Source organism: Entelurus aequoreus, linkage group LG08 (assembly GCF_033978785.1).
Source record: "Entelurus aequoreus isolate RoL-2023_Sb linkage group LG08, RoL_Eaeq_v1.1, whole genome shotgun sequence".
Taxonomy (NCBI): Eukaryota; Metazoa; Chordata; class Actinopteri; order Syngnathiformes; family Syngnathidae; genus Entelurus; species Entelurus aequoreus.
The window spans coordinates 80,260,939-80,282,546 of NC_084738.1; the positions used below are offsets into that span (position 1 = coordinate 80,260,939).

Here is a 21,608-nt window from a genome sequence, read left to right on the forward strand (position 1 = left end):
AAGGAGGAAGTAGACAGGAGTTCCGGGGTTTTGGTAGACCGATCTGGACCGGGCTAGGGAACGCTTGGGTGCTGGGTTGGTCTCAGGTTTGTCCTCTAAGCTTTGAGAATAAACTACAAAATACCAACTATTGCCTGGAGATTGAATATAAACATCAGCGTATTGCCATAAAAAGAATCTGGGAGAGACTAGCAATTTGAATTCCCCATTGGAGGAATGCTGGTCAACGCAACAATTGTCACTGTGAATGTCCATTTCGCGTTCTCGACTCTCATTTTCAAGAGGATATAGTATCCGAGGTGGTTTAAAATACAAATCCGTGATCCACAATAGAAAAAGGAGAGAGTGTGGAATCCAATGAGCCAGCTTGTACCTAAGTTACAGTCAGAGCGAAAAAAGATACGTCCTGCACTGCACTCTAGTCCTTCACTCTCATGTTCCTCATCCACGAATCTTTCATCCTGGCTCAAATTAATGGGGTAATAAATAAATAAATCGTCGCTTTCTCGGTCCGAATCGCTCTCGCTGCTGGTGTAAACAATGTGGAAATGTGAGGAGTCCTTCCTCCTGTGACGTCACGCTACTTCCGGTACAGGCAAGGCTTTTTTTTATCAGCGAGCAAAAGTTGCAAACTTTATCGTCGTTGTTCTCTACTAAATCCTTTCAGCAAAAATATGGCAATATCGCGAAATGATCAAGTATGACACATAGAATGGATCTGCTATCCCCGTTTAAATGGGAAAAAAAATCATTTCAGTAGGCCTTTAATACTGGGTTTAACTAGCTTTTTTATCTTATGTTGTATTTTTCCTTTGTATAATGTCTGGTAATGCATGTAGTCTTTGTATTTGTATTTTGTGTGCTCCTATATGGACCCCGGGAAGACTAGCAGTCGCCTTGGCGTCAGCTAATGGAGATCCATTCAATAAACAAGAAACAATAAACAATCCACCTTCAACACATTCAACTCATCCTGGAAATTCAAACAACCATTTTTCCACATTCGACAAATTTCCAGGAATTCCTGTTTTTTTTTAATCCAACCTTATTTCCAACCTCTTTTAGAGCGATGACTCCTTTCACATTTTTCAACCCATTTCAACCGTTCCGCCGTCAAAACATTCCTCTTAGTCAGGACAAAAAAACAAGTTGGTTTAAGAACTTGAAAAATTCCCGGTTTTCCCGAAATTCCATTTTTCAGTTAAAGACGGTTACTACTTTAACATTTCTTGACCGATTTAAACAATTCCAACACCAACCAAGTCAGCTCATTCATGCTCTTAATCCTTTTCAAAATAACATTTCCCAAAATTAAAAAAAATTCCAGGAAATTCCCATTGAAATGAATGGGACATTTTTGACAAGTTGCACAACTCCCACATTTATCCAACCTATTCAAACCATTCCAACATCAACACATTCCACTCATCCTGGAAATTCAAACAATAGTTTTTCCACATTCGACAAATTTCCAGGAATTCCAGGAATTTTTTTTATCTAACCTTTTTTAGAGCGATGACTCCTTTCACATTTTTCAACCCATTTCAACCGTTCCGCCGTCAAAACATTCCTCTTAGTCAGGACAAAAAAACAAGTTGGTTTAAGAACTTGAAAAATTCCCGGTTTTCCCGAAATTCCATTTTTCAGTTAAAGACGGTTACTACTTTAACATTTCTTGACCGATTTAAACAATTCCAACACCAACCAATTCAGCTCATTCATGCTCTTAATCCTTTTCAAAATAACATTTCCCAAAATTAAAAAAAATTCCAGGAAGTTCCCATTGAAATGAAGGGGACATTTTTGACAAGTTGCACAATTCCCACATTTATCCAACCTATTCAAACCATTCCAACATCAACACATTCCACTCATCCTGGAAATTCAAACAATAATTTTTCCATATTCGACAAATTTCCAGGAATTCCAGGAATTTTTTTTATCTAACCTTTTTTAGAGCGATGACTCCTTTCACATTTTTCAACCCATTTAAACCGTTCCGCCGTCAAAACATTCCTCTTAGTCAGGACAAAAAAACAAGTTGGTTTAAGAACTTGAAAAATTCCCGGTTTTCCCGAAATTCCATTTTTCAGTTAAAAACGGTTACTACTTTAACATTTTTTGACCGATTTAAACAATTCCAACACCAACCAATTCAGCTCATTCATGCTCTTAATCCTTTTCAAAATAACATTTCCCAAAATTAAAAAAAATTCCAGGAAGTTCCCATTGAAATGAATGGGACATTTTTGACAAGTTGCACAATTCCCACATTTATCCAACCTATTCAAACCATTCCAACATCAACACATTCCACTCATCCTGGAAATTCAAACAATAATTTTTCCACATTCGACAAATTTCCAGGAATTCCAGGAATTTTTTTTATGTAACCTTTTTTAGAGCGATGACTCCTTTCACATTTTTCAACCCATTTCAACCATTCCGCCGTCAAAACATTCCTCTTAGTCAGGACAAAAAAACAAGTTGGTTTAAGAACTTGAAAAATTCCCGGTTTTCCAGAAATTCCATTTTTCAGTTAAAAACGGTTACTACTTTAACATTTCTTGACCGATTTAAACAATTCCAACACCAACCAATTCAGCTCATTCATGCTCTTAAATCCTTTTCAAAATAACGTTTCCCAAAATTAAAAAAAATTCCAGGAAGTTCCCATTGAAATGAATGGGACATTTTTGACAAGTTGCACAATTCCCACATTTATCCAACCTATTCAAACCATTCCAACATCAACACATTCCACTCATCCTGGAAATTCAAACAATCATTTTTCCATATTCGACAAATTTCCAGGAATTCCAGGAATTTTTTTTATCTAACCTTTTTTAGAGCGATGACTCCTTTCACATTTTTCAACCCATTTCAACCGTTCCGCCGTCAAAACATTCCTCTTAGTCAGGACAAAAAAACAAGTTGGTTTAAGAACTTGAAAAATTCCCGGTTTTCCCGAAATTCCATTTTTCAGTTAAAGACGGTTACTACTTTAACATTTCTTGACCGATTTAAACAATTCCAACACCAACCAAGTCAGCTCATTCATGCTCTTAATCCTTTTCAAAATAACATTTCCCAAAATTAAAAAAAATTCCAGGAAATTCCCATTGAAATGAATGGGACATTTTTGACAAGTTGCACAACTCCCACATTTATCCAACCTATTCAAACCATTCCAACATCAACACATTCCACTCATCCTGGAAATTCAAACAATAGTTTTTCCACATTCGACAAATTTCCAGGAATTCCAGGAATTTTTTTTATCTAACCTTTTTTAGAGCGATGACTCCTTTCACATTTTTCAACCCATTTCAACCGTTCCGCCGTCAAAACATTCCTCTTAGTCAGGACAAAAAAACAAGTTGGTTTAAGAACTTGAAAAATTCCCGGTTTTCCCGAAATTCCATTTTTCAGTTAAAGACGGTTACTACTTTAACATTTCTTGACCGATTTAAACAATTCCAACACCAACCAATTCAGCTCATTCATGCTCTTAATCCTTTTCAAAATAACATTTCCCAAAATTAAAAAAAATTCCAGGAAGTTCCCATTGAAATGAAGGGGACATTTTTGACAAGTTGCACAATTCCCACATTTATCCAACCTATTCAAACCATTCCAACATCAACACATTCCACTCATCCTGGAAATTCAAACAATAATTTTTCCATATTCGACAAATTTCCAGGAATTCCAGGAATTTTTTTTATCTAACCTTTTTTAGAGCGATGACTCCTTTCACATTTTTCAACCCATTTAAACCGTTCCGCCGTCAAAACATTCCTCTTAGTCAGGACAAAAAAACAAGTTGGTTTAAGAACTTGAAAAATTCCCGGTTTTCCCGAAATTCCATTTTTCAGTTAAAAACGGTTACTACTTTAACATTTTTTGACCGATTTAAACAATTCCAACACCAACCAATTCAGCTCATTCATGCTCTTAATCCTTTTCAAAATAACATTTCCCAAAATTAAAAAAAATTCCAGGAAGTTCCCATTGAAATGAATGGGACATTTTTGACAAGTTGCACAATTCCCACATTTATCCAACCTATTCAAACCATTCCAACATCAACACATTCCACTCATCCTGGAAATTCAAACAATCATTTTTCCACATTCGACAAATTTCCAGGAATTCCAGGAATTTTTTTTATCTAACCTTTTTTAGAGCGATGACTCCTTTCACATTTTTCAACCCATTTCAACCGTTCCGCCGTCAAAACATTCCTCTTAGTCAGGACAAAAAAACAAGTTGGTTTAAGAACTTGAAAAATTCCCGGTTTTCCCGAAATTCCATTTTTCAGTTAAAAACGGTTACTACTTTAACATTTCTTGACCGATTTAAACAATTCCAACACCAACCAATTCAGCTCATTCATGCTCTTAATCCTTTTCAAAATAACATTTCCCAAAATTAAAAAAAATTCCAGGAAGTTCCCATTGAAATGAATGGGACATTTTTGACAAGTTGCACAATTCCCACATTTATCCAACCTATTCAAACCATTCCAACATCAACACATTCCACTCATCCTGGAAATTCAAACAAACATTTTTCCACATTCGACAAATTTCCAGGAATTCCAGGAATTATTTTTATCTAACCTTTTTTAGAGCGATGACTCCTTTCACATTTTTCAACCCATTTCAACCGTTCCGCCGTCAAAACATTCCTCTTAGTCAGGACAAAAAAACAAGTTGGTTTAAGAACTTGAAAAATTCCCGGTTTTCCCGAAATTCCATTTTTCAGTTAAAAACGGTTACTACTTTAACATTTCTTGACCGATTTAAACAATTCCAACACCAACCAATTCAGCTCATTCATGCTCTTAATCCTTTTCAAAATAACATTTCCCAAAATTAAAAAAAATTCCAGGAAGTTCCCATTGAAATGAATGGGACATTTTTGACAAGTTGCACAATTCCCACATTTATCCAACCTATTCAAACCATTCCAACATCAACACATTCCACTCATCCTGGAAATTCAAACAATAATGTTTCCACATTCGACAAATTTCCAGGAATTCCAGGAATTTTTTTTATCTAACCTTTTTTAGAGCGATGACTCCTTTCACATTTTTCAACCCATTTCAACCGTTCCGCCGTCAAAACATTCCTCTTAGTCAGGACAAAAAAACAAGTTGGTTTAAGAACTTGAAAAATTCCCGGTTTTCCCGAAATTCAATTTTTCAGTTAAAAACGGTTACTACTTTAACATTTCTTGACCGATTTAAACAATTCCAACACCAACCAATTCAGCTCATTCATGCTCTTAATCCTTTTCAAAATAACGTTTCCCAAAATTAAAAAAAATTCCAGGAAGTTCCCATTGAAATGAATGGGACATTTTTGACAAGTTGCACAATTCCCACATTTATCCAACCTATTCAAACCATTCCAACATCAACACATTCCACTCATCCTGGAAATTCAAACAAACATTTTTCCACATTCGACAAATTTCCAGGAATTCCAGGAATTATTTTTATCTAACCTTTTTTAGAGCGATGACTCCTTTCACATTTTTCAACCCATTTCAACCGTTCCGCCGTCAAAACATTCCTCTTAGTCAGGACAAAAAAACAAGTTGGTTTAAGAACTTGAAAAATTCCCGGTTTTCCCGAAATTCCATTTTTCAGTTAAAGACGGTTACTACTTTAACATTTCTTGACCGATTTAAACAATTCCAACACCAACCAATTCAGCTCATTCATGCTCTTAATCCTTTTCAAAATAACGTTTTCCAAAATTAAAAAAATTCCAGGAAGTTCCCATTGAAATAAATGGGACATTTTTGACAAGTTGCACAATTCCCACATTTATCCAACCTATTCAAACCATTCCAACATCAACACATTCCACTCATCCCGGAAATTCAAACAACCATTTTTCCACATTCGACAAATTTCCAGGAATTCCCGTTTTTTTTAATCTAACCTTATTTCCAACCTTTTTTAGAGCGATGACTCCTTTCACATTTTTCAACCCATTTCAACCGTTCCGCCGTCAAAACATTCCTCTTAGTCAGGACAAAAAAACAAGTTGGTTTAAGAACTTGAAAAATTCCCGGTTTTCCCGAAATTCAATTTTTCAGTTAAAGACGGTTACTACTTTAACATTTCTTGACCGATTTAAACAATTCCAACACCAACCAATTCAGCTCATTCATGCTCTTAATCCTTTTCAAAATAACGTTTTCCAAAATTAAAAAAATTCCAGGAAGTTCCCATTGAAATGAATGGGACATTTTTGACAAGTTGCACAACTCCCACATTTATCCAACCTATTCAAACCATTCCAACATCAACACATTCCACTCATCCTGGAAATTCAAACAACCATTTTTCCACATTCAACAAATTTCCAGAAATTCCTTTTTTTTTTTAAATCTAACCTTATTTCCAACCTTTTTTAGAGCGATGACTCCTTTCACATTTTTCAACCCATTTCAACCGTTCCGCCGTCAAAACATTCCTCTTAGTCAGGACAAAAAAACAAGTTGGTTTAAGAACTTGAAAAATTCCCGGTTTTCCCGAAATTCCATTTTTCAGTTAAAGACGGTTACTACTTTAACATTTCTTGACCAATTTAAACAATTCCAACACCAACCAATTCAGCTCATTCATGCTCTTAATCCTTTTCAAAATAACGTTTTCCAAAATTAAAAAAATTCCAGGAAGTTCCCATTGAAATGAATGGGACATTTTTGACAAGTTGCACAATTCCCACATTTATCCAACCTATTCAAACCATTCCAACATCAACACATTCCACTCATCCCGGAAATTCAAACAACCATTTTTCCACATTCGACAAATTTCCAGGAATTCCTGGTTTTTTTATGTAACCTTATTTCCAACCTTTTTTAGAGCGATGACTCCTTTCACATTTTTTCAACCCATTTCAACCGTTCCGCCGTCAAAACATTCCTCTTAGTCAGGACAAAAAAACAAGTTGGTTTAAGAACTTGAAAAATTCCCGGTTTTCCCGAAATTCTATTTTTCAGTTAAAAACGGTTACTACTTTAACATTTCTTGACCGATTTAGACAATTCCAACACCAACCAATTCAGCTCATTCATGCTCTTAATCCTTTTCAAAATAACGTTTCCCAAAATTACAAAAAATTCCAGGAAGTTCCCATTGAAATGAATGGGACATTTTTGACAAGTTGCACAATTCCCACATTTATCCGACCTATTCAAACCATTCTAACATCAACACATTCCACTCATCCCGGAAATTCAAACAACCATTTTTCCACATTCAACAAATTTCCAGGAATTCCTGGTTTTTTTATGTAACCTTATTTCCAACCTTTTTTAGAGCGATGACTCCTTTCACATTTTTTCAACCCATTTCAACCGTTCCGCCGTCAAAACATTCCTCTTAGTCAGGACAAAAAAACAAGTTGGTTTAAGAACTTGAAAAATTCCCGGTTTTCCCGAAATTCAATTTTTCAGTTAAAGACGGTTACTACTTTAACATTTCTTGACCGATTTAAACAATTCCAACACCAACCAATTCAGCTCATTCATGCTCTTAATCCTTTTCAAAATAACGTTTCCCAAAATTAAAAAAAATTCCAGGAAGTTCCCATTGAAATGAATGGGACATTTTTGACAAGTTGCACAATTCCCACATTTATCCAACCTATTCAAACCATTCCAACATCAACACATTCCACTCATCCTGGAAATTCAAACAATAATTTTTCCACATTCGACAAATTTCCAGGAATTCCAGGAATTTTTTTTATCTAACCTTTTTTAGAGCGATGACTCCTTTCACATTTTTCAACCCATTTCAACCGTTCCGCCGTCAAAACATTCATCTTAGTCAGGACAAAAAAACAAGTTGGTTTAAGAACTTGAAAAATTCCCGGTTTTCCCGAAATTCCATTTTTCAGTTAAAGACGGTTATTACTTTAACATTTCTTGACCGATTTAAACAATTCCAACACCAACCAATTCAGCTCATTCATGCTCTTAATCCTTTTCAAAATAACGTTTTCCAAAATTAAAAAAATTCCAGGAAGTTCCCATTGAAATGAATGGGACATTTTTGACAAGTTGCACAACTCCCACATTTATCCAACCTATTCAAACCATTCCAACATCCACACATTCCACTCATCCTGGAAATTCAAACAATCATTTTTCCACATTCGACAAATTTCCAGGAATTCCAGGAATTTTTTTTATCTAACCTTTTTTAGAGCGATGACTCCTTTCACATTTTTCAACCCATTTCAACCGTTCCGCCGTCAAAACATTCCTCTTAGTCAGGACAAAAAAACAAGTTGGTTTAAGAACTTGAAAAATTCCCGGTTTTCCCGAAATTCCATTTTTCAGTTAAAAACGGTTACTACTTTAACATTTCTTGACCGATTTAAACAATTCCAACACCAACCAATTCAGCTCATTCATGCTCTTAATCCTTCTCAAAATAACATTTCCCAAAATTAAAAAAAATTCCAGGAAGTTCCCATTAAAATGAATGGGACATTTTTGACAAGTTGCACAATTCCCACATTTATCCAACCTATTCAAACCATTCCAACATCAACACATTCCACTCATCCTGGAAATTCAAACAATCATTTTTCCACATTCGACAAATTTCCAGGAATTCCAGGAATTTTTTTTATCTAACCTTTTTTAGAGCGATGACTCCTTTCACATTTTTCAACCCATTTCAACCGTTCCGCCGTCAAAACATTCCTCTTAGTCAGGACAAAAAAACAAGTTGGTTTAAGAACTTGAAAAATTCCCGGTTTTCCCGAAATTCCATTTTTCAGTTAAAAACGGTTACTACTTTAACATTTCTTGACCGATTTAAACAATTCCAACACCAACCAATTCAGCTCATTCATGCTCTTAATCCTTTTCAAAATAACATTTCCCAAAATTAAAAAAAAATTCCAGGAAGTTCCCATTGAAATGAATGGGACATTTTTGACAAGTTGCACAATTCCCACATTTATCCAACCTATTCAAACCATTCCAACATCAACACATTCCACTCATCCTGGAAATTCAAACAATAATTTTTCCACATTCGACAAATTTCCAGGAATTCCAGGAATTTTTTTAATCTAACCTTTTTTAGAGCGATGACTCCTTTCACATTTTTCAACCCATTTCAACCGTTCCGCCGTCAAAACATTCCTCTTAGTCAGGACAAAAAAACAAGTTGGTTTAAGAACTTGAAAAATTCCCGGTTTTCCCGAAATTCCATTTTTCAGTTAAAAACGGTTACTACTTTAACATTTCTTGACCGATTTAAACAATTCCAACACCAACCAATTCAGCTCATTCATGCTCTTAATCCTTTTCAAAATAACATTTCCCAAAATTAAAAAAAATTCCAGGAAGTTCCCATTGAAATGAATGGGACATTTTTGACAAGTTGCACAATTCCCACATTTATCCAACCTATTCAAACCATTCCAACATCAACACATTCCACTCATCCTGGAAATTCAAACAATAATTTTTCCACATTCGACAAATTTCCAGGAATTCCAGGAATTTTTTTTATCTAACCTTTTTTAGAGCGATGACTCCTTTCACATTTTTCAACCCATTTCAACCGTTCCGCCGTCAAAACATTCCTCTTAGTCAGGACAAAAAAACAAGTTGGTTTAAGATCTTGAAAAATTCCCGGTTTTCCCGAAATTCCATTTTTCAGTTAAAGACGGTTACTACTTTAACATTTCTTGACCGATTTAAACAATTCCAACACCAACCAATTCAGCTCATTCATGCTCTTAATCCTTTTCAAAATAACATTTCCCAAAATTAAAAAAAATTCCAGGAAGTTCCCATTGAAATGAATGGGACATTTTTGACAAGTTGCACAACTCCCACATTTATCCAACCTATTCAAACCATTCCAACATCAACACATTCCACTCATCCTGGAAATTCAAACAACCATTTTTCCACATTCGACAAATTTCCAGGAATTCCAGGATTTTTTTTAATCTAACCTTTTTTAGAGCGATGACTCCTTTCACATTTTTCAACCCATTTCAACCGTTCCGCCGTCAAAACATTCCTCTTAGTCAGGACAAAAAAACAAGTTGGTTTAAGAACTTGAAAAATTCCCGGTTTTCCCGAAATTCCATTTTTCAGTTAAAGACGGTTACTACTTTAACATTTCTTGACCGATTTAAACAATTCCAACACCAACCAATTCAGCTCATTCATGCTCTTAATCCTTTTCAAAATAACGTTTTCCAAAATTAAAAAAATTCCAGGAAGTTCCCATTGAAATGAATGGGACATTTTTGACAAGTTGCACAACTCCCACATTTATCCAACCTATTCAAACCATTCCAACATCAACACATTCCACTCATCCTGGAAATTCAAACAACCATTTTTCCACATTCGACAAATTTCCAGAAATTCCTTTTTTTTTTAATCTAACCTTATTTCCAACCTTTTTTAGAGCGATGACTCCTTTCACATTTTTCAACCCATTTCAACCGTTCCGCCGTCAAAACATTCCTCTTAGTCAGGACAAAAAAACAAGTTGGTTTAAAAACTTGAAAAATTCCCGGTTTTCCCGAAATTCCATTTTTCAGTTAAAAACGGTTACTACTTTAACATTTCTTGACCGATTTAAACAATTCCAACACCAACCAATTCAGCTCATTCATGCTCTTAATCCTTTTCAAAATAACGTTTCCCAAAATTAAAAAAATTCCAGGAAGTTCCCATTGAAATGAATGGGACATTTTTGACCAGTTGCACAATTCCCACATTTATCCAACCTATTCAAACCATTCCAACATCAACACATTCCACTCATCCTGGAAATTCAAACAATCATTTTTCCACATTCGACAAATTTCCAGGAATTCCAGGAATTTTTTTTATCTAACCTTTTTTAGAGCGATGACTCCTTTCACATTTTTCAACCCATTTCAACCGTTCCGCCGTCAAAACATTCCTCTTAGTCAGGACAAAAAAACTAGTTGGTTTAAGATCTTGAAAAATTCCCGGTTTTCCCGAAATTCAATTTTTCAGTTAAAGACGGTTACTACTTTAACATTTCTTGACCGATTTAAACAATTCCAACACCAACCAATTCAGCTCATTCATGCTCTTAATCCTTTTCAAAATAACATTTCCCAAAATTAAAAAAAATTCCAGGAAGTTCCCATTGAAATGAATGGGACATTTTTGACAAGTTGCACAACTCCCACATTTATCCAACCTATTCAAACCATTCCAACATCAACACATTCCACTCATCCTGGAAATTCAAACAACCATTTTTCCACATTCGACAAATTTCCAGGAATTCCAGGAATTTTTTTATCTAACCTTTTTTAGAGCGATGACTCCTTTCACATTTTTCAACCCATTTCAACCGTTCCGCCGTCAAAACATTCCTCTTAGTCAGGACAAAAAAACAAGTTGGTTTAAGAACTTGAAAAATTCCCGGTTTTCCCGAAATTCCATTTTTCAGTTAAAGACGGTTACTACTTTAACATTTCTTGACCGATTTAAACAATTCCAACACCAACCAATTCAGCTCATTCATGCTCTTAATCCTTTTCAAAATAACGTTTTCCAAAATTAAAAAAATTCCAGGAAGTTCCCATTGAAATGAATGGGACATTTTTGACAAGTTGCACAACTCCCACATTTATCCAACCTATTCAAACCATTCCAACATCAACACATTCCACTCATCCTGGAAATTCAAACAATCATTTTTCCACATTCGACAAATTTCCAGGAATTCCAGGAATTTTTTTTATCTAACCTTTTTAAGAGCGATGACTCCTTTCACATTTTTCAACCCATTTCAACCGTTCCGCCGTCAAAACATTCCTCTTAGTCAGGACAAAAAAACAAGTTGGTTTAAGATCTTGAAAAATTCCCGGTTTTCCCGAAATTCAATTTTTCAGTTAAAGACGGTTACTACTTTAACATTTCTTGACCGATTTAAACAATTCCAACACCAACCAATTCAGCTCATTCATGCTCTTAATCCTTTTCAAAATAACATTTCCCAAAATTAAAAAAAATTCCAGGAAGTTCCCATTGAAATGAATGGGACATTTTTGACAAGTTGCACAATTCCCACATTTATCCAACCTATTCAAAGCATTCCAACATCAACACATTCCACTCATCCCGGAAATTCAAACAACCATTTTTCCACATTCGACAAATTTCCAGGAATTCCTGTTTTTTTTTTTATCTAACCTTATTTCCAACCTCCTTTAGAGCGATGACTCCTTTCACATTTTTCAACCCATTTCAACCGTTCCGCCGTCAAAACATTCCTCTTAGTCAGGACAAAAAAACAAGTTGGTTTAAGAACTTGAAAAATTCCCGGTTTTCCCGAAATTCTATTTTTCAGTTAAAAACGGTTACTACTTTAACATTTCTTGACCGATTTAGACAATTCCAACACCAACCAATTCAGCTCATTCATGCTCTTAATCCTTTTCAAAATAACGTTTCCCAAAATTAAAAAAAATTCCAGGAAGTTCCCATTGAAACGAATGGGACATTTTTCCAAGTTGCACAATTCCCACATTTATCCAACCTATTCAAACCATTCCAACATCAACACATTCCACTCATCCTGGAAATTCAAACAACCATTTTTCCACATTCGACAAATTTCCAGGAATTCCAGGATTTTTTTTAATCTAACCTTTTTTAGAGCGATGACTCCTTTCACATTTTTCAACCCATTTCAACCGTTCCGCCGTCAAAACATTCCTCTTAGTCAGGACAAAAAAACAAGTTGGTTTAAGAACTTGAAAAATTCCCGGTTTTCCCGAAATTCCATTTTTCAGTTAAAGACGGTTACTACTTTAACATTTCTTGACCGATTTAAACAATTCCAACACCAACCAATTCAGCTCATTCATGCTCTTAATCCTTTTCAAAATAACGTTTTCCAAAATTAAAAAAATTCCAGGAAGTTCCCATTGAAATGAATGGGACATTTTTGACAAGTTGCACAACTCCCACATTTATCCAACCTATTCAAACCATTCCAACATCAACACATTCCACTCATCCTGGAAATTCAAACAACCATTTTTCCACATTCGACAAATTTCCAGAAATTCCTTTTTTTTTTAATCTAACCTTATTTCCAACCTTTTTTAGAGCGATGACTCCTTTCACATTTTTCAACCCATTTCAACCGTTCCGCCGTCAAAACATTCCTCTTAGTCAGGACAAAAAAACAAGTTGGTTTAAAAACTTGAAAAATTCCCGGTTTTCCCGAAATTCCATTTTTCAGTTAAAAACGGTTACTACTTTAACATTTCTTGACCGATTTAAACAATTCCAACACCAACCAATTCAGCTCATTCATGCTCTTAATCCTTTTCAAAATAACGTTTCCCAAAATTAAAAAAATTCCAGGAAGTTCCCATTGAAATGAATGGGACATTTTTGACCAGTTGCACAATTCCCACATTTATCCAACCTATTCAAACCATTCCAACATCAACACATTCCACTCATCCTGGAAATTCAAACAATCATTTTTCCACATTCGACAAATTTCCAGGAATTCCAGGAATTTTTTTTATCTAACCTTTTTTAGAGCGATGACTCCTTTCACATTTTTCAACCCATTTCAACCGTTCCGCCGTCAAAACATTCCTCTTAGTCAGGACAAAAAAACTAGTTGGTTTAAGATCTTGAAAAATTCCCGGTTTTCCCGAAATTCAATTTTTCAGTTAAAGACGGTTACTACTTTAACATTTCTTGACCGATTTAAACAATTCCAACACCAACCAATTCAGCTCATTCATGCTCTTAATCCTTTTCAAAATAACATTTCCCAAAATTAAAAAAAATTCCAGGAAGTTCCCATTGAAATGAATGGGACATTTTTGACAAGTTGCACAACTCCCACATTTATCCAACCTATTCAAACCATTCCAACATCAACACATTCCACTCATCCTGGAAATTCAAACAACCATTTTTCCACATTCGACAAATTTCCAGGAATTCCAGGAATTTTTTTATCTAACCTTTTTTAGAGCGATGACTCCTTTCACATTTTTCAACCCATTTCAACCGTTCCGCCGTCAAAACATTCCTCTTAGTCAGGACAAAAAAACAAGTTGGTTTAAGAACTTGAAAAATTCCCGGTTTTCCCGAAATTCCATTTTTCAGTTAAAGACGGTTACTACTTTAACATTTCTTGACCGATTTAAACAATTCCAACACCAACCAATTCAGCTCATTCATGCTCTTAATCCTTTTCAAAATAACGTTTTCCAAAATTAAAAAAATTCCAGGAAGTTCCCATTGAAATGAATGGGACATTTTTGACAAGTTGCACAACTCCCACATTTATCCAACCTATTCAAACCATTCCAACATCAACACATTCCACTCATCCTGGAAATTCAAACAATCATTTTTCCACATTCGACAAATTTCCAGGAATTCCAGGAATTTTTTTTATCTAACCTTTTTAAGAGCGATGACTCCTTTCACATTTTTCAACCCATTTCAACCGTTCCGCCGTCAAAACATTCCTCTTAGTCAGGACAAAAAAACAAGTTGGTTTAAGATCTTGAAAAATTCCCGGTTTTCCCGAAATTCAATTTTTCAGTTAAAGACGGTTACTACTTTAACATTTCTTGACCGATTTAAACAATTCCAACACCAACCAATTCAGCTCATTCATGCTCTTAATCCTTTTCAAAATAACATTTCCCAAAATTAAAAAAAATTCCAGGAAGTTCCCATTGAAATGAATGGGACATTTTTGACAAGTTGCACAATTCCCACATTTATCCAACCTATTCAAAGCATTCCAACATCAACACATTCCACTCATCCCGGAAATTCAAACAACCATTTTTCCACATTCGACAAATTTCCAGGAATTCCTGTTTTTTTTTTATCTAACCTTATTTCCAACCTCCTTTAGAGCGATGACTCCTTTCACATTTTTCAACCCATTTCAACCGTTCCGCCGTCAAAACATTCCTCTTAGTCAGGACAAAAAAACAAGTTGGTTTAAGAACTTGAAAAATTCCCGGTTTTCCCGAAATTCTATTTTTCAGTTAAAAACGGTTACTACTTTAACATTTCTTGACCGATTTAGACAATTCCAACACCAACCAATTCAGCTCATTCATGCTCTTAATCCTTTTCAAAATAACATTTCCCAAAATTAAAAAAAATTCCAGGAAGTTCCCATTGAAACGAATGGGACATTTTTCCAAGTTGCACAATTCCCGCATTTATCCAACCTATTCAAAGCATTCCAACATCAACACATTCCACTCATCCTGGAAATTCAATCTATCCAAAAAAAATGCCGGTTTTCCTGGAAATTGAAAGCATTCCAACATTGAAACTATTCTTACATTCTGTCAGCATTTCACTTCTACTTCAGCATTCACACCAGGACTTGCCTGATCTAGTTGAAATCGTGCAGTGAGGCGTTCACTGACCGTGGAAGTAGGTCTTGACTTTGAGGTAGCCCACGCTGAGCCGCAGCACCGACAGCTTGTCCAGGCGGCCGCGCACCTCCTCGGAAAAGGGCAGCAGGCCGGTCAGGCGCTCCAGCTCCATGTTGAGGCGGTCCCGGTGGCGCTTGGACGGGTTGGTTTTGACGGGCGGGTGTGAGGCGCTGGGTGACGAGCACACACACACACACACAATGAACACCTTGTCAAAATCTCCCCCAAAATATTGTTTCTATTACAGTGTTTGTTATCAATGTGTTATTAATCATTATTCAACTGCAACTGTGTCAAAATATCCCTAAGAAAACATTAATAATAACAACTATAATAATTGGACAACAAAAGTTGAAGCACAAACGATTTTGACACTTTTGTGAGTAATAGCACATTAATTACACATTAATAACAGAAAAACTAAAATAACATTGACAGGATAAGAACAATAACAATTGAACACAACACAAATAATTGGGACAAGTTTGGGGAAATGTTGACATGCTTGGGGGGGGCTGGTTATGAATAATAACATGTTAATTACACATTAATAACAAAACTACAAAGTAAAATACATAAAAACTATAATGAACAAGAAAAGTTTTGCAGCACAAACGATTGTGACAAGTGCGAAATGTTGACATGTTTGGGGGGGGCTGGTTATGATTAATAACACCCTAATTACATATTAATAACATACAAACTAAAAAACATTAATAACATAAGAACTATAATAATTGGACAAGAAAAATGTTGCAGCACAAACGACTGCAACAAGTTTGGGGAAATGTTGACATGTTGGGGGGGGTCTGGTTATAAATAATAACATGTTAATTACACATTAATAACAAAACTATAACAAATAGCATAAAAACTATGATAGACAAAGAAATTGCAACACAAACGATTGGGACAAGTTTTGGGAGATTTTGGCATGTTTGGGGGGGGCTGGTTATGAATAATAACATGTTAATTACACATTAATAACATAAAAAAAAAAAAAAACATTGACAGCCTAAGAACAATAACAATTGGACAAGAAAAATGTTGCAGCACATGTTAATTACACAGTTATGGCATAAAAACTATAACAAATAACATAAAAACTATTAAAGTTAGATAAAAAAAAAAAATGCAACACAAACATTAGGGACAAGTTTTGGGAGATATGGACATGTTTGGGGGGCTGGTGTTGAATAATAACATGTTAATTACACATTAATAACAAAAACTATAACAAATAACATAAAAACTATGAAAGTAAGATAAAAAATGCAACACAAACGATTGAGACAAGTTTTGGGAGATGTTGACATGTTTGGGGGGCTGGTTATGAATAATAACATGTTAATTACACATTAATAACATAAAACTACAAAGTAAAAAAACATAAAAACTATAATAGACCAAAAAAATATAAATTAAACACACAGAGGACATAAGTAAAGGATATTAAAAGAGCTCAAATATACCTACAAACGACGCATAATGACGCAATACGTACATACAGCTAGCCTAAATAGCATGTTAGCATCAAGTAGCTTGCAGTCATGGATTGACCAAATATGCCTGATAGGTCAATAACATCAACAAAGCTCACCTCTGTGCATTCGGGCACAGCATAAAACGTTTGGTGGACAAAATGAGACAAAGGAGTGGCATAAAACACGTCTTTCTGTGGCAGCGTCGGCGAAAGTTGTACAAGTAAACAAACGAGGCATAATGACGCGATATGTACATACAGCTAGCCTAAATAGCATGTTAGCATCAATTAGCTTGCAGTCATGCAGTGACCAAATATGCCTGATAAATCAATAACATCAACAAAGCTCACCTTTGTGCATTCGGGCACAGCATAAAACGTTTGGTGGACAAAATGAGACGAAGAAGGAGTGGCATAAAACAGTGTTTTTTCAACCACTGTGGCGCGGCGTGAGATACAGTCTAGTGTGCCGTGGGAGATGATCTAATTTCACCTATTTGGGTTAAAAATATTTTTTGCGAACCAGTAATTATAGTCTGCAAATGATGTGTTGTTGAGTGTCGGTGCTGTCTAGAACTCGGCAGAGTACCGTGTAATACTCTTCCATATCAGTAGGTGGCAGCAGGTAGCTAATTGCTTTGTAGATGTCGGGATCAGCGGGAGGCAGTGTGCAGGTAAAAAGGTGTCTGATGCTTAAACCAAAAATAAACAAAAGGTGAGTGCCGCTAAGAAAAGGCATTGAAGCTTAGGGAAGGCTATGCAGAACCAAACTAAAACAGAACTGGCTACAAAGTAAACAAAAACAGAATGCTGGACGACAGCAAAGACTTACTGTGGAGCAAAGATGGCGTCCACAATGTACATCCGAATATGACATGACAATCAACAATGTCCCCACAAAGAAGGATAAAAACAAAGTAGATGGGGGAAATATCGCTCAAAGGAAGACATGAAACTGCTACAGGAAAATACCAAAAAAAGAGAAAAAGCTACCAAAATAGGAGCGCAAGACAAGAAGTAAAACACTACACGCAGGAAAACAGCAAAAAAAAGTGAAAATAAGTCAGGGTGTGATGTGACAGGTGGTGACAGTACACCTACTTTGAGACAAGAGCTATAGTGATGCATGCTTGGTTATGCTTTAAAGTCATATCCAACAACTTTTTACTGTCAACTGAGTTTTGTTTTTTAATGATTTCTGCTGGTGGTGTGCCTCCGCATTAATTTCACCGCAAAAAATGTGCCTTGGCTCAAAAAAGGTTGAAAAACCCTGGTGTAAAACTAGAGATGTCCGATAAAATCGGACTGCCGATATTATCGGCCGATAAATGCTTTAAAATGTAATATCGGAAATGATCGGTATCGGTTTCAAAAAGTAACTATTTATGACTTTTTAAAAGGCCGCTGTGTACACGGACGTAGGGAGAAGTACAGAGCGCCAATAAACCGTAAAAGGCACTGCCTTCGCGTGCCGGCCCAGTCACATAATATCTACGGCTTTTCACACACACAAAAGAATGCAAGGCATACTTGGTCAACAGCCATACAGGTCACACTGAGGGTAGTCATATAAACAACTTTAACACTGTTACAAATATGCGCCACACTGTGAACCCACACCAAACAAGAATGACAAACACATTTCGGGAGAACATCCGCACCGTAACACAACATAAACACAACAGAACAAACACCCAGAAACCCTTGCAGCACTAACTCTTCCGGGACGCTACAATATACACCCCCCCTACCCTCTACAACTCAACCCCGCCCACCTCAACCTCCTCATGCTCTCTCAGGGAGAGCATGTCCCAAATTCCAAGCTGCTGTTTTGAGGCATGTTAAAAAAGATAATGCACTTTGTGACTTCAATAATAAATATGGCAGTGCCATGTTGGCATTTTTTTCCCCATAACTTGAGTTGATTTATTTTGTAAAACCTTGTTACATTGTTTAATGCATCCAGCGGGGCATCACAACAAAATTAGCCATAATAATGTGCAGTGTTTCCCACACATTCATTTATTTGTGGCGGCCCGCCACGAAAAAATTAAGGCCGCCCCAAAAAAAAATTTTTTTTTTTAAATTTATATATTTATTTATTTAAAAATTTTTTTGTGTGTCCTGTCAAGCTTCTCAGGCAAATCATATAGTTGATGTAGATGCCCATATCGGCTGTTCATATTTACTTTACAAAAGAGAAGTGTTGGATTAAGATTTTTGGAGCTCTTTTTTCAGTGGATCAGATGTTTGATGAAGCTTTGTGTCTATCTACCACCACTACTGTTTTCTGTTTATTTGTTACTGACTGTGGCAGGACACCTCTGCCTCTGTTTCACTTTATGTTGCTGGTAAATAATATGGTTGTAGTAGTAGGCTAAAGTTAAATTATTTAGTATGCACTAATTAAAAGGGGCAGAGCTTTAAGAGACATTTTAGCTTTTATATTTTTATAAGATATATTTTTTGTAAGAACCACAATTAATAAATATATTTCAGTGAATAACTTATTGTTCAAATCTGTATATAAATACGTACATAAAGTGTTGTAATTATATTGTAAAATGGATGGATGGATGGATGGACGTTTAAAACAAAACTGTTATTATTAATTAGTAAGTATACATTTTTTGAGCCTTTTTAGAGAAAATCATATCATTGTAGTAGAATATGCAAATTACTCGATGATGTCATGGTGACCACGCCCATAGCCACGCCTCCACCGCCACAGGTATCTTGGCAGTTTATGGGAAACACTGGTTGGAAAATATCGGAACGCCATTATCGGACATCTCTACATAAAACATCTTTCTGGGGCAGCGTCGGCGAAAGTTGTACAAGTAAACAAACTACGGTGAGTTCAAGGACCGTTGAAATTAGTAGGACAAAACGGCGCTCGCCAAATCCTCTCCTCAGCGAAGCATGTTTGATGTAAACAGTGGAGTTTCTAACCATGTTAGCATCAATTAGCTTGCAGTCGTGGATTGACCAAATATGCCTGATAAATCAATAACATCAACGAAGCTCACCTTTGTGCATTCGGGCACAGCATAAAACGTTTGGTGGACAAAACGAGACAAAGAAGGAGTGGCACAAAACACGTCTTTCTGTGGCAGCGTCGGCGAAAGTTGTACAAGTAAACAAACTACGGTGAGTTCGAGGACCGCTGAAATTAGTAGGACAAAACGGCGCTCGCCAAATCCTCTCACCAGCGAAGCATGTTTGATGTAAACAGTGGAGTTTCTAACCATTAAGAAAGTTTGTCCTCATACAGAAAACATATTAAAACCAAATACATATTTTTTTCTTCATCATTGTCCATTTCCACTAGGGCGGCGCTAAAGAGGCCGCGGACCCCCCCCCCCCCCCCCCCCCCGACCTGGCCTTATCTAAACCCGTGACGTCACGACCTCAGCAACAGGCACCGACCTGCCCGACCTGCAGTCCGGAAGTGGCTAAATAACGCCGCCAAAGTGAGCCACGTTCGTCGTGGAAGTGTTTTAATAGTTGCGCACGACCTCGGGTGGCAGACCCGGAGTGTTTATAGACAACTTCCATCCAAATAGCGCAGGGTTGTATCGTGTTTGCACCAAACTATCCCCCCCCCTCCATATTAAAGAAAGTACGTACTTCTTCTGAGCGGGCTTCTTCCTCCTCTTCACCGCGTACACGCCGACGTTTCCCAGCATGGCGGCGCTCCCAACTTTGTCTTCACTTCAGCTGTGGAAGGAGGGCAATAATAATAATAATAATAAAGTCCTCGATTGTTTAACGTCGACGTCCGGATGTGCCGACGCAGCCGGTGCTCTGGTGGTTATTCATCGACGTGCTTCTTCCTCCCACCAAAAAAGAGGCACATCATCCAAATATAGAAAAATGACGCGCGGTGCTTTGCAGGAAAAAGAACATTTTGAAAAAAAAACAATCTCGCTAACTTTTCCAGTGGATGTGCTTGAGAGTGCGCTTCCGTCGCGTCAGCCAATCACGTCGCTCGATACTCAGCGACGTGGCTACGCCGCGGCCTCCGATTAGTGCAAACTCTCGCCTTTGTTTGCCCCTGAACATCGACGAATGTCAAAAATAGATATTTATTCCCAGATCTCTCGCTATCACGTTGGTTGTACGCGATTCTTTGTGCATTTACGCCACAGCAGCCAAGTTTCTGCGAGATTTACGACATTGACGCCTCTTCCTGTCGCCTGCTTTGGGGTAGTAGTGCTGCCTATGACGCCCCCTAGTGGCGCTGGGTAGTAATGGCAGGTAAACGCCGGACATGTCATTTTTTTTATTTTATAAACCTTTCTTTAAAAACTGCAACATTTACAAACAATCGAGAAATATTAATCAAAATAAGTACAAAAACAGTACAAATCAGCGCCAGGGGCTTATAAACTCAATAAAGTAACTAAAATAGAATGCATATATATATATATATATATATATATATATATATATATATATATATATATATATATATATATATATATATATATATATATATATATATATAAATAAATATTTACAAATATATATATATACAAACATATATATAACAAAGTTCAGGTGGCATCCTAAAATAGAATGCAATATATATAAATATATATATACATATATATAAATAC

General features: G+C 36.2%; 1 protein-coding gene across 2 annotated transcripts in view; it reads right to left on the bottom strand.

The window, feature by feature from the left end:
• Nucleotides 1-21,175, bottom strand: part of LOC133656328 (aryl hydrocarbon receptor-like) — a 52,713-nt gene extending 31,538 nt beyond the window's left edge. For both annotated transcript variants that reach the window (XM_062057360.1, XM_062057359.1), the window contains exons 1-2: nt 20,617-21,175; nt 15,495-15,673 (exon numbers count right to left, since the gene is read on the bottom strand). In XM_062057360.1, coding sequence (XP_061913344.1) covers nt 15,495-15,673; nt 20,617-20,675 — 238 coding nt within the window. In that variant the 5' untranslated portion in view covers nt 20,676-21,175. The remainder of the gene's footprint in view (nt 1-15,494; nt 15,674-20,616) is intronic.
• Between the last annotated feature and the right edge of the window lie 433 nt (nt 21,176-21,608).